Source organism: Physella acuta, unplaced genomic scaffold, assembly GCF_028476545.2.
Source record: "Physella acuta isolate Inbredline_101_S28 unplaced genomic scaffold, ASM2847654v3 ptg000018l, whole genome shotgun sequence".
In the NCBI taxonomy this organism is placed as follows: Eukaryota; Metazoa; Mollusca; class Gastropoda; family Physidae; genus Physella; species Physella acuta.
In genome coordinates, this window is record NW_026731538.1 from 172,129 (window position 1) to 188,052 (window position 15,924).

At 38.3% G+C, this 15,924-nt stretch overlaps 1 protein-coding gene across 1 annotated transcript in view; it reads left to right on the top strand.

Annotated features, from left to right (window-relative positions):
• The window catches only part of LOC131939380 (proton myo-inositol cotransporter-like), a 91,750-nt gene that overhangs the window by 69,978 nt on the left and 5,848 nt on the right, over positions 1-15,924 (top strand). The window contains exons 4-6 of the mRNA XM_059297666.1: positions 10,057-10,216; positions 13,961-14,172; positions 14,894-15,005. Of these exons, the coding sequence (XP_059153649.1) occupies positions 10,057-10,216; positions 13,961-14,172; positions 14,894-15,005 (484 nt within the window). The remainder of the gene's footprint in view (positions 1-10,056; positions 10,217-13,960; positions 14,173-14,893; positions 15,006-15,924) is intronic.

Here is a 15,924-nt window from a genome sequence, read left to right on the forward strand (position 1 = left end):
CATTTCAGCTTATACGGGGGCGTATTGTTCAATACTTCCATCTCTCTCATTGGTCGCACAATAGCGCGAATTGCTCACCGATTTCGAAGCTAATTGAGAATATCACGCGCCAAAGAATCCCAGTAATGACGCAACGTCACGTGACTTCTTCAAGCATGACGTGAGCGGATTACGCCTTGATGTGCTCACGTTTAAAGTGTGGTTTGATTTCTACAGCCGCAGGGTGGGTCACAAAACGGTCCAGAATTTTGCCTGTGGTGGAATAAACTTCGACTTTCCTTGACTAGTTCACATAGGAGAAGTATCACAGCAAGCAAGTACTACCCCACTACCAAACGAGAAAGAAAAAATCACTATTACAGAGGATGAAAGTCGTCTGATTACGGGGTGGTCCACCAGAGACGTCTCGATCTTTCCCCCCACCGTCTAACATCGTCACAAAAAGCTAAACCCCGCTCCCCCTCCCCCCCCCCCCCCCATCCGAAAATGTTGCCACACCTCCGCCTACAACAACCCCCACTCAAAATTGAAGTTTTTGTTTTTAAAGTTCAATGACTTTTTAAATTAGTATGACGATTCCCTCCTACTAAACACTCATTATCACCATGTTTAGACCCCCGCCCCTCCGCACTAGGAGTATGACGTCATTTATCGACGATCACCCAGCCCCCACCCTGAGGAAGTAACTGAAAAACAGTTTAGATTAGGTACGCCACTATTTAATACGGCCACTGTTTAGATTAGGTACGCCACTGTTTAATACGGCCACTGTTTAGATTAGGTACGCCACTGTTTAATACGGCCACTGTTTAGATTAGGTACGCCACTATTTAATGCGGCCACTGTTTAGATTAGGTACGCCACTGTTTAATACGGCCACTGTTTAGATTAGGTACGCCACTGTTTAATACGGCCAACCCAACAACATTAGACATTCATATTCCTAGGAACACTTTCTCGGCCAGGGCGAAGCTATGTTTGTGTACCCTTTCTCTAGAATTTGCCATGCTTCTAACTTAAAAATTAAGATACAGGCATGAAAATATCGATTTTAACCTGTTGTTTAAAAACATCGAGTATTAGCTAGCTGTGGCAAAAAATGGGCTTTAATAATCGAATCGAATCAAAATTAAACCGGCAGCTCTACACGAGATTTTAAAAAATTTCTTAGTCTAAGAATTCCAAACATCACTTCCTAAACAAAACAAAAACAAATTCCTACTCGCTGACCAGTCTGCATACGTCATAAGGGACAGAATAACCTTATCCAGGTCTAGATAATCTACCATCTTGTAAGGATTAAGACGTATTACAAAGTCATTTCCGGTATTTACACTACCCAGTAACGCCCGCCTGATAAAACGTAAGCCAGTAAATGTAACCGAAACTTGGATTGGCTGCGGGCCAGACAGCCAATGGGAGATGACCTACAGGGCGCATGTCTGACATGTGACACACTACATGGGCTCCAAGACTTGAATTTTTGTTTAAGGTGCCGAGTAGGTCGATACTTGAGTGGCGTGGCTACTTATTGCCATGTCCTGGATGGTCTGACACAGGTGTCGTAAAGTATAAAGTATAGCTTCAGCTAAAGTAGGTTTGGCGTCTCAGCTATACATAGAGATTCACGTCTTCTAACTTAGAACAGGGATGTAATTTTTTTGTAACAAGTCAAAGTTGTAACAAGTCAAAGTTTAGAACAGGACATTCAATACTTTAAGTTCAAAACTTTGACTTAAGCCAATGTTGTGTATGTGTGTGTGTGTGAGGCGGGGGGGGGGGGGTTGATTTAGAAAAGGACATTTAATGTTTTAAGCTCAGAACTTTAACTTATGCCAATGTTGTGGGAGTCTTCTATCCAGTGTTTCTTCCAGACTTTTTTCTCCGGGGGGGGGGGGGGCACTTGAAATTTTCGGGGGGGGGGACGGTAGACTTTCTTCGGGGAGCGGACACTATTAAAAGTATATATTTTCTATATAAATTATATAAATTTCATTTCGTTCGGGGGGGGGGGGGGAGGGGGGGGGGGCGGAAGAGGCTCTGCTTCTATCTCAGAACAGGGACGAACAAATCTTTTCTTAAGCCACTGTCTAGCTTAGAACATACATAAAACAACTTTATCCTAAGCTAATGTTGAGGGGGTCTTCTAACTTAGAGCAGAGACGTTCGATACTTTAACTTAAGTTAATGTTGCGGGGGTCTTCTAGCTTTCGATAGAGACTTCTAAGACTACAACTTCTCAAGCCAATATTGTGTATTTGGACATTTTCTACCAACACCTCCAAAGAGGTAATAAAAGAAATGCACGTCCCTCTCTAACGCTAAGCCTCAACAGGTTTATTTTACAGGCTTCTTAGTTTGTATACGCAAACTAATATTGTTTTTACATGATTACAAAATAATAATAACAACAAAAATTATCGAAATAAAATAATAAAATAAAAAAAGCTAGAGGATTATAATTTCTTCTTATTGATCCTTAAGCTTGTTTTGATTGCGTCTTGCCTGCAACGGTACAAAACATCATATTTCTCTGGGCCCGCCTGCAACAGTACAAAACATCATATTTCTCTGAACTCTCCTGCAACAGTACAAAACATCATATTTCTATAAGCCCGCCTGCAACAATACAAAACATCATATTTCTCTGAGATCGCCTGCTACAGTACATAACATCATATTTCTCTGAGCCCAAGAGTCAAGAGTACAAACGGCACACACAGGATGAATTGCTGCCGATATGTCTCTACCACTTCTCGAACTTAGTTACAAAAGTCGATAAATCATTGACCTTGGCCTACATTCTCGATCTGTAATCAGACTAGACGATGTTTAAAAAAAATAAAGGGTTCGGTTGAGCGGGATGGGGAGGGAGGGGGAAACTACAATCCACTTCGTTTTGGTATGCGCATGCGCAGTTGAAGCAATGTCCATTAAATATTACTCGATCAGCAGACGATCAAATTTTCACGCCGACATTATTTGCCCTTATTGGGTTAAATGTAGGTCTTCTATTTCTAAAATATAATTGTTCTACGTTTTAAAAAATACGAAACTAAATGTCATATACGAAACTGTCGCTCTATATCAACACTCACTGGCGCCTTTGTCTCACAAGAGTTGTTGAGGTGCTAACCCTTACAGATACTGACAGATGTGTGTTTAGGAGATGGGGGGGGGGGGGGGGGGGGGGCTGACAATGAGTGGCGTGCGGAACAGAAGATAACTGTTCACCTAATGTTATGCGATCCTGACAAGTATCAAAGAGATGACGGCATTTCTAAAGTAAACAGAGAGAAACTATTCCTTCGGGAACCAACAAATTGATTTTATAAAGTAATTGTTATACCTCGCCACTGACGAAAGGATTACATGACCAGTTCTAAACAAACGCTAATTATTAATTGTACCTTTAAAAAAACAACACCATGTTAGTTTATATAACTCATTCTTTTCATAAAACCGACTTTAAATAATCACCATTTAGAAATGTTACATTTAATTGGTCGTCTATAACTAAAATGTCGACTAGACAGTTTACTAACTTTTGTTCCATACTCTTATATGTGATACGAGCCGACCCGCGGCGTATCATACGCCGCTATTTAGTTGATTTATTTTCTACTTTTCAGTAATTCATAATTTGTGAATTCGACAGTACCAATGCTGCCACTGAAAATATTTGCTTTAAAACACTACCCCCCCCCTTTCCCCTAACCCCGACCCTACACCCCCCCCCCCCCGTGAAAGCAGCCTCCTCTTAGTTACCTCCTGTAAGTTTAAAGTCGGTTCAAACTAAATTATCTGCCCCTAATAGCCGTCACTAAACCTGGCTGTACGGTTTGTAAACATTAACGTGACCACAGCTCAGCAGACCATGTGGGGGTGGGGTAGGGTGGTAGTGATAGTGATAGAGAGAAAGAGAGGGGACTGTAAGGAGGCGCTTGCAGCTTGTTTTCTAATGGCTCGCAGAGGAGAATTATATATATAGATATCGGCCAAGATATAGCAGAACCCCATATTAAGCGATGACAAAAAAAACGAAACACCGCAACTATAAACCTGAAATAAATTTTCAACAGTTACATCTATTTGTTGTCGAGAAATATAAAAACGTATAGTATTTGTCACCCCCCCCAATACATCTTCATAATAAATAGACCTCCCCACACAACTCTTAGAGTGAACTTATTGATAGACTAAACACCAGACGTCCAAGCTTACAGTGCATTGTAAAAATAAAACTAGAATTACGTAAATACTTGAACAGACATAGAAAGTGGGATTTTTTTCTTGGTATATTTAAGCCTTAAGACAATGTTGTATACAAACTAGTAACTGAAATTAATTTTTTCTCCAAAGTATCACATAGTAGTTGTTCTCTTTACTGACTTAAACCTACGGGTTAGTATATTGTTTTCGATCTTCACTGTGCGCATCAAACACGCGCATCTAAACATAGCAACTGACACATGCGATAGCGTATTGCAATGTCTGTCCTGTGCGTCACCGCCAAATGGAATGGAAGACAAAAGGACCCGAGACAAAAGCCCCCCCCCCCCTCTCTCTCCATATGTTTTCATCCCACAATTCATCAAAATATTTTATCCATTTATCCTCAGCTTTGTCGGCCATTGTTGGACGCTCGCGCACCTTTGCCTCGTTTTAAATTGGAGGCTGCCCGATGCATCAATAGCTCATTCATAGCTCAGTTGCTAGGGTAATGGCCGAACGGGACCGAAATAGCTTTCAGCTTAGGGGGAGAAGGTTGGCAATTTTCTACCCCTTTTACTGACTGCGATAGTTCGTGGAGGGGGAGGTGGGGGGGGGGGGGAGGGGGGTCCTAAGGGGGTGGGGTACTAAGTGATCTATCCTGTATCAGATTATGATACTACAACAATATAATGCTCTAATAGTTTTAGTTTAAAATAATTTGCTTACAACTTATTATGAAAAATGCATTTTTATAAATGCGTTTCGCTTTATTTAACATTTATAGGCCTACTTTTTGATATATGCATTTACAACTGCTATAACTACCTTTACTTGCTTAAAGTTCATGAACAAATAAAAATGATAAATGCGGACTAGAAATTAAACTAATCTACATTACGAATGGGATTTGTCATTGAACCTACTTGCACTTTTCTTAAGCATTTTTCGCTCCGCGCTATTCCGCACCGATACTGAACGCGCCAACGGCTCACACGAGTGCCATTGAAATATCGGCCCTGTCTCGTTTTCAGTCTAGCGAGCCATAAAACAGGAGATAAAGGGGAAAAGATAGGGAGATCTTAGAGCACATCGACACCGGCCTGAAAAGGAACTAGAAAATCTATCTAGGATTGAACGGCGTAGTAGGAGATTGATGGTTTGAAAATTTTACATCTCGTGTAGATGGTTGTGAACAGGATTTTTCGGACGATGTGCTGAAATTTCAGCGATGTCTAACGCATTATCGGAAACATCAGGACAAATGATTTGCTCGTATTTTCCAATGAAGACGAAGATCGATATACAGCTTGGCGTTCTGTTTGTGTTGATTGGCATTTAGGATACAGATTGTTTTTTTTTTTTACATCGCGGGGTTTCTAAAAATTGTAATATTTGCGACTTAGTTTTACAAGAGAAGAAATGCCTAACACGTCTAACCAAATAGTTTGCGTTTTCTAAAAAATACAATATTACATTAACTTGAAGTTCATTGGTATCAATTTTTATTTGCAAATAATTAGTCTGATTTCGTAACATTTAAGTCTTATCAATTAACCCTAATTAAATCTTTTAACACGATATCACCACAGTTGCCACTTGACTTAAAACCTGAGTTAAAGTTAGGGTTAGAATGAGGGATTCAAGTGATAAGAAAATATCAGGTTAATTAAAAAAAATCATCAAGTTTTCAATATACACTTCACTATTTTTTAACCAAAAAATTTCCCAAGCGACATGACCAGAATCTTTTGAAATACTTTTCTTGAGTATTTAACACTGTTCTGATAGGCTGATATTCTTTATACATATTCCTGGCAAAAGTTATATCCCATCAGTTTACCTACTGTAAAAAAATTAGCTTTCGTTAAATTTAATATATAGATCTAATAGCAGCTTAGAGTGAATATAAATACAAATAGTATTGTCTAACACCAAATAAGTAAGGCTTTTGCTGTTCTGTTCTAAATAGACATTTTTGTCTAAATATTTTCCGGGGGAAGGGTAGAAGGAGGGGTACAATAGATCAGGTCGCCGAGGGATTAAAAACCTGTTGGTTGATTTAAAACGGTGTCCGTTGCTGCTCTGAACTGCAGATCGAATTCGATTAATTATTGACGATCTTTTTATTCTGACCGGTAAAGTGCGTCATTGGAAACCTCGATACAATTATGTTGCACTAAAGTCCGTCCTTTACCTGTCAGTGGGTTGTCAGTTACCTTGAAATCAATATTTGTTCCTGGAAAATAAACGCTTTTTGTTTTAGATAGAAGCATTAATATGTTGCGGGCTTGCTAAACGTTGACTGACCTAACAAAAGTTGACTGATCTAGTAAAAAGTTGACTGATCTAGTAAAAAGTTGGCTGACATAGCAAAACCTGGTCGATATAGAGAAAGTTGACTGACCTAACAAAAGTTGACTGACCTAACAAAAGTTGACTGGCTAAACAAAAGTTGACTGACCTGACAATCGTTACTAAAGTCAGACCAGGATATTACGTAATTTAGTAATTTCCACTCACCCCCTTCCCCACCCTTATAAAAAGACACATTCTCAAGAAATCATGGTTTCTGAAAGCTTTTTATCAACAAGAAATACAAAACATATGCTGTGTGGTTATTTTATGCGACCCTCACAACACGCAGCACATTTTTATGTATTTGTCTTTAAAAAATCGCTTGTTGGTAAAATATGTAATTTTTTTTTTATGAGCGACAAATGTCTTTACTAAAAAGAATAGTACTTTGCTCCGTTATCTCCCTTTTGTTATTAAACGTAGTAATCTTCAAATTTATTTTTAATCACTAATCTAATATCATATTTAATTAAACATTATATACTTTTGCCTTGTCATCGAAAAGGAATTTATCTGGAAATTTTGGGTCAAAATTGAGTTATAAATATTCGACAACAAACCCACAAATATTTTGACCTTAGTAAAAGCTTATAATAAAAATCAACGCATTCTGCTTAAGGTGCCCTATAATCCCCCAGTTCTGGTAATATGATAAGGAATTTAAAACTTATTGTTTTAAAAACCCAGTCCCCTCTCCATTTTCTCCACAATAGTCAAACACCGATTCCCTCCCTTTCAGCACCGGGGAAACCCACTAACTACAAATAGGTATCGGAAACAGTTGACACGGCAAAGTCTTACGTCACTGATGGTGTTAGCCGTCCATTAAGTGAGTCCCCGCCCTACCCCAGTAGAAAAAAAAAAGCCCCCAAGTATAAACTCAGCGATGAGCTAGGGCCAAGTATCCGGTCTAGTCTAGCCCCTTAAAAGCCCTTCTCTCTCCCCGACGTCAAATCATTAATTTACCCAAGACAACTTTCGGCTATTGATGTTTACGAACGTGACGAGATGAAGAGAGTATTGGGAGTAGCTATCAAGGGGTGTTTAGCGGTGAACCGATTCTGTAATGAATAAATAAGAAAATATTTTAAACAACTATTCATATTATTTTTTTATTTTATTTTACCCGACCTAACGCCAATCTAACGAATTCACCTTTTTTTTTTTGCACCAATGTAAAAATATCTAAATCAATAATATCTGTTTATTCTGACGACAAAAAAAAAATCCATAAAAAATAAACGAACTCCCTAGTCATAAAATAGTACCGCCGTTCGATAAAGAGACCACATTTCTGTGTTTTTCCACACCATCGCTCGATAATAAGACCATATTTCTGTTTGTTTTGGTACCATTGTTCGTGGCTTATCAGCATCCCAGCGTCTGAGGCTGATAAAGCGAGCAGAGGTTCTCAACTCACCAGCCCTAGTGTACCCAGTGGCGTAACTAGGATTGATGTCACCCGGTGCCGTTACTTAGGGTGTCTTCCTCTACCCCTTCAAAGAATTTGGCGTTTTTTGATTGGTGTCACCCCTCTCTCCTACTTCAATGAATACAATACAGTTTTGACTGTAAAGTTTACCATTTTCAGATTTGGTGTCACCCCCTAAATGGTATTACCCGAGCAGGCGGCACCGCCCCCCTTCCAGTCACCGCCTGGTAACACAACATCTAGAGCATATTGTTTTGTTTCATGTAATCTACCTCTTTTTTTTTTACTTTATCTAACAAGACTTTCTCTATACTTCGCATATACGAGAAAGTCAAAATGTGAATCGCCAAAAGCATAACTTGAAACTACCCGGTGTAAGAAAGAGACAACAACCATATTATTTTTTATCCCAATTATTTAGATTGATTGGAATCTACTATTTTCACATCATTTGTATGGATTCATTTCTATTCTCCGACTTAAGGGAATAATACAATTTCTTCCATTAAATGGTAAAGCTCTTTCTCTGTTCTATTCTTGTAACAGAGGCAGGAAATGAAATCAACATGAATTATGAACAATGTTAAGTTCAATGACAAATTTTGGTTCGTTATAACGTTGCAATTTAATTCCAAACCTTATCAACGAGTATTCTTAATATGCCATTGCAAGTTCTATCAAACAATACCACTACGTCTAGACCCCACAAAAGAGTTTTAATTAACCACGCAATTTTCAAGTCCCGAAATTAGGACGTAATTTCCCAAGGGACGGTTCTGAACGCAACTTGGTTGGCAGACGTTTTGTGTGTGTATCGTCTGCAAAAGACGACTGCTCAACGTCCTGCCAGCGCCGAGCGGTCAACCGGTCTATTGCCTGTGTCAACTTGATTTCCCTCAGCGATTCCAGTCTTATCCTCCTCTGTTTTATTCTGTACAAACTCTTTGATAGAGGGGAAGACATCATTTGATATAAGAAGTTATTACTTAATTATACATACACACATACATGTACGCATACACACAACAACAAATTATATAAATAAATATATATATACACATGTAATGTGTATGTGTTTGTTTGCGCATTGTGTATTTGAAATGCGTAAATAGTTTTACTGAATTCTTAAAAGAAATTTTGACAAAAATATTTATCTGTTAGATAATTAAACAAAAGACGAATAAATTACCGATTTACGTTATATATATATATATATATATATATATATATATATATATATATATATATATATATATATATATATATATATATATATATATATATATATATATATATATATATATATATATATATATATATATATATATATATATAATTATATATAAATATATTGTCTGTATATAATGTAATATTATTTATCATATATATATATATATATATATATATATATATATATATATATATATATATATATATATATATATAATTATATATAAATATATTGTCTGTATATAATGTAATATTATTTATCATATATATATATATATATATATATATATATATATATATATATATATATATATATATATATATATATATATATATATATATATATATATATACACATATATATGTGTGTTGCATTGTGTATTTGAAAACCGTATATAGTTTTACTGAATACTTAAAAGAAGTCTTGATTAAAATATTTATCTGTTAGATAATTAAACAAAAGACGAATACATTACTGATATATGTAAAAGACACTGTGGCCCCATAAGAAAACTTATAAAATACCTGTTACCACTAACGCCTGTATTTAGTAATTAGTACAGTTCCCTTTGGAACCTGGCGGTCTATGAAGCAATTGAAGTAGAGTTCACCTGTTTCTTAGACCTACCGCTAGGCCGGCCACTCCGTCCCATATGTTTAGTAATTACATGTCTTTAATTTTGTGGCTACCTAGTTAATAAGGTAACGATAAATGTAGCTGTTCCTGTTACGGCTACCATGTTAAAAACCTGACACTACATGTAGCTATTCCTGTTGCGGCTACCATGTTAACCTGACGCTACATGTAGCTGTTCCTGTTGCAGGTCTGACGTCCACCACCATACCGATGTACCTAGCAGAGTGCTCACCTTCCTACGCCCGGGGGAGCCTGGTGTCCACCAACATAGCCATGGTCGCGTTTGGTCAGTTCATGGCCAATGTCGTGGACGGGATCTTCGGTGCCGACACCAAGGACGGCTGGAGGTAAGGCGGGTAGATAGGATTTTAACGTTAGAGAGTCGTACACTTGGGTAGATAGGATTTTAACGTTAGAGAGTCGTACACTTGGGTAGAGAGGATTTTAACGTTAGAGAGTCGTACACTTGGGTAGATAGGATTTTAACGTTAGAGAGTCGTACACTTGGGTAGATGGGATTTTAACGGTAGAGAGGCGTACACTTGGGTAGATGGGATTTTAACGGTAGAGAGGCGTACACTTGGGTAGATAGGATTTTAACGGTAGAGAGGCGTACACTTGGGTAGATAGGATTTTAACGTTAGAGAGTCGTACACTTGGGTAGATGGGATTTTAACGGTAGAGAGGCGTACACTTGGGTAGATAGGATTTTAACGTTAGAGAGTCGTACACTTGGGTAGATAGGATTTTAACGGTAGAGAGGCGTACACTTGGGTAGATAGGATTTTAACGTTAGAGAGGCGTACACTTGGGTAGATAGGATTTTAACGTTAGAGACTAGTACGCTTGGGTAGATAGGATTTTAACATTAGAAAGTCGTACACTTGGGTAGATAGGATTTTAACATTAGAGAGTCGTACACTTGGGTAGATAGGATTTTAACATTAGAGAGTCGTACACTTGGGTAGATAGGATTTTAACATTAGAGAGTCGTACACTTGGGTAGATAGGATTTTAACATTAGAGAGTCGTACACTTGGGTAGATAGGATTTTAACATTAGAGAGTCGTACGCTTGGTCGGTCATAGCTTTAATTGGTCATACCCTGAGTTGGTTATATCCTTAGCCGGTCTTATCCTTAGTCCTATCCTTAGTCGGTCTTATCCTTAGTTGGTCATATCCTTAGTTGGTCATATCCTTAGTCGGTCTTATCCTTAGTTGGTCATATCCTTAGTTGGTCATATACTTGGTCATATACTTAGTTGATCATATCCTTAGTTGGTCATATCCTTAGTTGGTCTTATCCTTAGTTGATCATATCCTTAGTTGGTCTTATCCTTAGTTGGTCATATCCTTAGTTGATCATATCCTTAGTTGGTCATATCCTTAGTTGGTCTTATCCTTAGTTGGTCTTATCCTTAGTTGGTCATATATTAAGTCGTTCATCGCCATATTCAGACGTTTCTAAAATACCATCACAAAAGTCCTCTAACCCCTCAAAAATTACACGAATTTAACAATTCACATCATATTCTGTGTTAAAAAGTATGCCTACATAATGTATGTCGCATCACAAATCTCAAACTTTCCTTTATTTATAAACCATCCTCCCTTCACATATTTACATTAAAGAACAAAGTTCGAGATTTAAAAAAAGATAAATTAAAGAATCCGTGCCGATGAATATTCATAAAGAGCGGCACGTCAATGAATGTTAACCAAATGATCTTAGATGAGTTGCTAATTAAAATAACTAAAAAACATAATAATTATACATTGTAAGCTATACAACATCAAAAACAAGAGAAGACTAGGCCGAATAAAATTAACGAAAAATAGATTTTTTTGAAATAAAAAATAGATTTTTTTGAAATATACATGAACAACCTCATGCCACTGGTACAATGGAGTAGAAAGTCTGCTACAAGACAAATGAGTTCGGTCTGGGATTTTGGCAGAGGTCGCACCAGACGACTGATGGTGTAAGCCAGGAGAAAACCATTTTTTTTCTTCGAGAGTGTGACAGACAGACAGACAGACAGACAGACAGACAGACAGACAGACAGACAGACAGACAGACAGACAGACAGACAGACAGACAGACAGACAGACAGACAGACAGACAGACAGACAGACAGACAGACAGACAGACAGACAGACAGACAGACAGACAGACAGACAGACAGACAGACAGACAGACAGACAGACAGACAGACAGACAGACAGACAGACAGACAGACAGACAGACAGACAGACAGACAGACAGACAGACAGACAGACAGACAGACAGACAGACAGACAGACAGACAGACAGACAGACAGACAGACAGACAGACAGACAGACAGACAGACAGACAGACAGACAGACAGACAGACAGACAGACAGACAGACAGACAGACAGACAGACAGACAGACAGACAGACAGACAGACAGACAGACAGACAGACAGACAGACAGACAGACAGACAGACAGACAGACAGACAGACAGACAGACAGACAGACAGACAGACAGACAGACAGACAGACAGACAGACAGACAGACAGACAGACAGACAGACAGACAGACAGACAGACAGACAGACAGACAGACAGACAGACCGGTCAGTGGCAGAGGATTTTTTTTTCTACAAGCCATGAAGTTGATTGGTTCCGAGTGTGGCTATTTTGGAAGGTATCGTTGCGTTGTACTAACAGCGTCCAGTCTCTCCTGTAATGACCGGTAATGCCAGGACTTTTCTGGCATCTTAAGTGCTTTTGGCTATCTCGTTAGTAGACCGTGCAATTTAGTGTAATGGTAGAGTTCAGATTCTCGTGTTATGTGCGGTCTTTTCTAGATGGTATGACTGTTATGTGTGTTATGTAGAGATATAGGCCTTCATATGGTTTGTTGTATTGTATTACAATTTAGTGTAATAGTAGTGTTCAGATTCTCGTGTTATATGCGGTCTTTTCATATGGTTTGTTGTATTGTATTACATAATGAGAGGAGGTGATACAAAGCAATGCTATACAACATCGTCTTCTATTCCTTTTTTCTTTGTTAAATTAAATGTTTTTAGTTTAGAATTGTAGATGATGAATAAGTTAACACTTCTGACAAATTTATTTTAATCTTTCTTTATACCACGTTAAGACTTAAAAACTGTTTTCAGGAAAGATGTAGTAGCGATATTCTGTAAATACGATGCGTGTGATTCAAATGATTAAATTTGAAAATAATTGGTATTGTATTAATTTTTGTTTAAAAATTTGACAATGCTGCTGTTAGTGTTTAATAAATGTTTCAAACAGAGTTTGATGTATGGAAATGTTGCATAACTGTATTAAGCGGAGGGGTAGAACATACCCCTTTTAATTCTTAAATCCACCATGACCGGTAATATGAAGCTAAATTATCCAATAACGTTAAGTACCGAAGTTACTGATACTAGCCATGTATTTACTTTGTGGGGTCCAAGGGACACTAATTGCACCCACAGACCCCCAGGGAATCGGATAGAGAAAACATACGTTGCCCTAAGCACCGTGATCCCTCTTTCGACCGTAGCCGGTATAGTCAAAGCATTACTAGCTCATGTTTAAGGCAAACACTTTAGAAAATGCCATAAAACCAAGAAATTAATATTATAATAATTAATTCAGAATTCTAAAATAATAATATCAGAAAATGAGTTATGTCAATCAAAATCTCACCTCCCTCTATCTCAATACGCTCATTTCACTATTTGCTGACACACACACACACCTATCCCTTCCCCCACAACAGGTACATGCTAAGGGCCGTACCGTCCACCATCATATTAACATCATCTCACTATTTGCTCACCCCCCCCCCACCACCACAGGTACATGCTGGGGCTGGGAGCCGTGCCCTCCCCCCACCATCATATTAACATCACCTCTCAATTTGCTCACCCCCACTCCACCACAGGTACATGCTGGGGCTGGGGGCCTTACCCCCACCATCATATTAACATCATCTCTCAATTTGCTCACCCCCACTCCACCACAGGTACATGCTGGGGCTGGGGGCCTTACCCCCACCATCATATTAACATCATCTCACTATTTACTCCCCCCCACCCACAGGTACATGCTGGGTCTGGGAGCCGTACCCTCCACCATCCAGTTCATCGGGTTCCTGTTCATGCCCGAGTCCCCCAGGTGGCTGATCAGCGTGGGGAGGGAGGAGAAGTCCAGGCGCATCTTGCAGTCCATGAGAGGCGCCCTCGACATTGAAGAAGAATACGACAACATTAAACAGACGTGCTTGGAGATTGAGAGAGAGCAGCAGAGCCGGGGTATGTACAGGTGTATGTGTTCGTGTACAAGTATATGTGTACACACAAGCAGTCAAATATATGTACATTAACATCAACATCAACATCAACATCAACATCTACATCTACATCTACATCTACATCTACATCTACATCTACATCTACATCTACATCTACATCTACATCTACATCTACATCTACATCTACATCTACATCTACATCCACATACACATCTACATCTACATCTACATCTACATCCACATACACATCTACATCTACATCTACATCTACATCCACATCCACATCCACATCCACATCTACATCTACATCTACATGTACTTGTACTTGTACTTGTACTTGTACTTGTACTTGTACTTGTACTTGTACTTGTACTTGTGCTTGTACTTCTACTTGTACTTTTACTTGTACGTGTCTGTGTACTCACATGCAGGCACACACACACACACACACACACATATATATATATATATATATATATATATATATATATATATATATATATATATATATATATATATATATATATATATATATATATATATATATATATATTATGTATATGAGAGCATGGGTTGATAACGAATGTACTAATACATTTACCAATATGTCGTCTCGTGTCTGGTATATTGATTGTGTAACAGCCACACAACTTGAACTTCAAAAAAAAAAATCGTCTTTCAATTATCTCAAATTTTTTTCTTCTGCTTTCATTTTCTACCAGGGCGAACACCAATCATCATACAGATGCTACAAATTCCCGCCATTCGACGCTCGCTGCTTGTCGGCTGCAGTCTTCAAATTATACAACAGGTCGCGGGCATCAATACCGTCATGTGAGATTATCTTCCCTACTTTGACCTAGATTTGGTTCTAAATATACACTACCCTAACAACCTACTAACAGACAGCTATTATTTTCGATCAATTTAGTTCGTTTGAAAGTGGTAATCAAACGGAATAGTTGGTTTAGTTTTTATGTATACACTGTAATGAAGACAAAATTATCGGAAAATTATATTGAAAGGTGTTGGTATATAATTATTTACCACTGTAGTTCTACAAGTTTGGAAGAACTTAAAATAATGCAGCATGCATTGGAAGTGTGGGTAATTAAGCCTGAGCTCTGTTGTTAATTACGATTTCTTTTTCATAAAATATCGTGATAAAAATTGTACATTTTTCCAAGACGAAGATAACGACTTAAGAATGTTGAACGCGACATTCAAATGGGCCACAACATCAAAGTGTGTTGAACTTGTAGACAACTTGTTCCTCCAGCTGATATTATAAATAGTAAGCTGATGGGATGGTGCGGAGGAGTTGAGCTTGTTAAGCGCTCTATAGCGCCGTTGACTCCTTTTTGCTATCATAGCTTTTGTCCAACCAAGAACAGACTTCAAGGCAGCGGTTGTATGATTTTGGATTTGTATCTCCTAGAAGAGTGGCTGTCCGCAGCTATTGAGCCTAATCTGCCCGGGGGTTCGAACTTTGGACTTTTCGGTTCAGCAGCCAATGAGCTTAACCGAACCGGCCACGCCAACCTCTTAAAGCTTTTGAAAATACCTTTTGAATAGCTGTGAATATTGATAAAGAACTCTTCTTTTATGTGTAGTTTGGTAGAAATAAAAGTGAAAAAGTTGTACCATTGTGTTGTAGCATATCACCAGCATATGCAACACCCATAATTTATGTCCAGTTTAAGGGGGGTCTCTGACCCCCTCCCTAGTTAGTGTTGGGAAAAATAAATTTAAT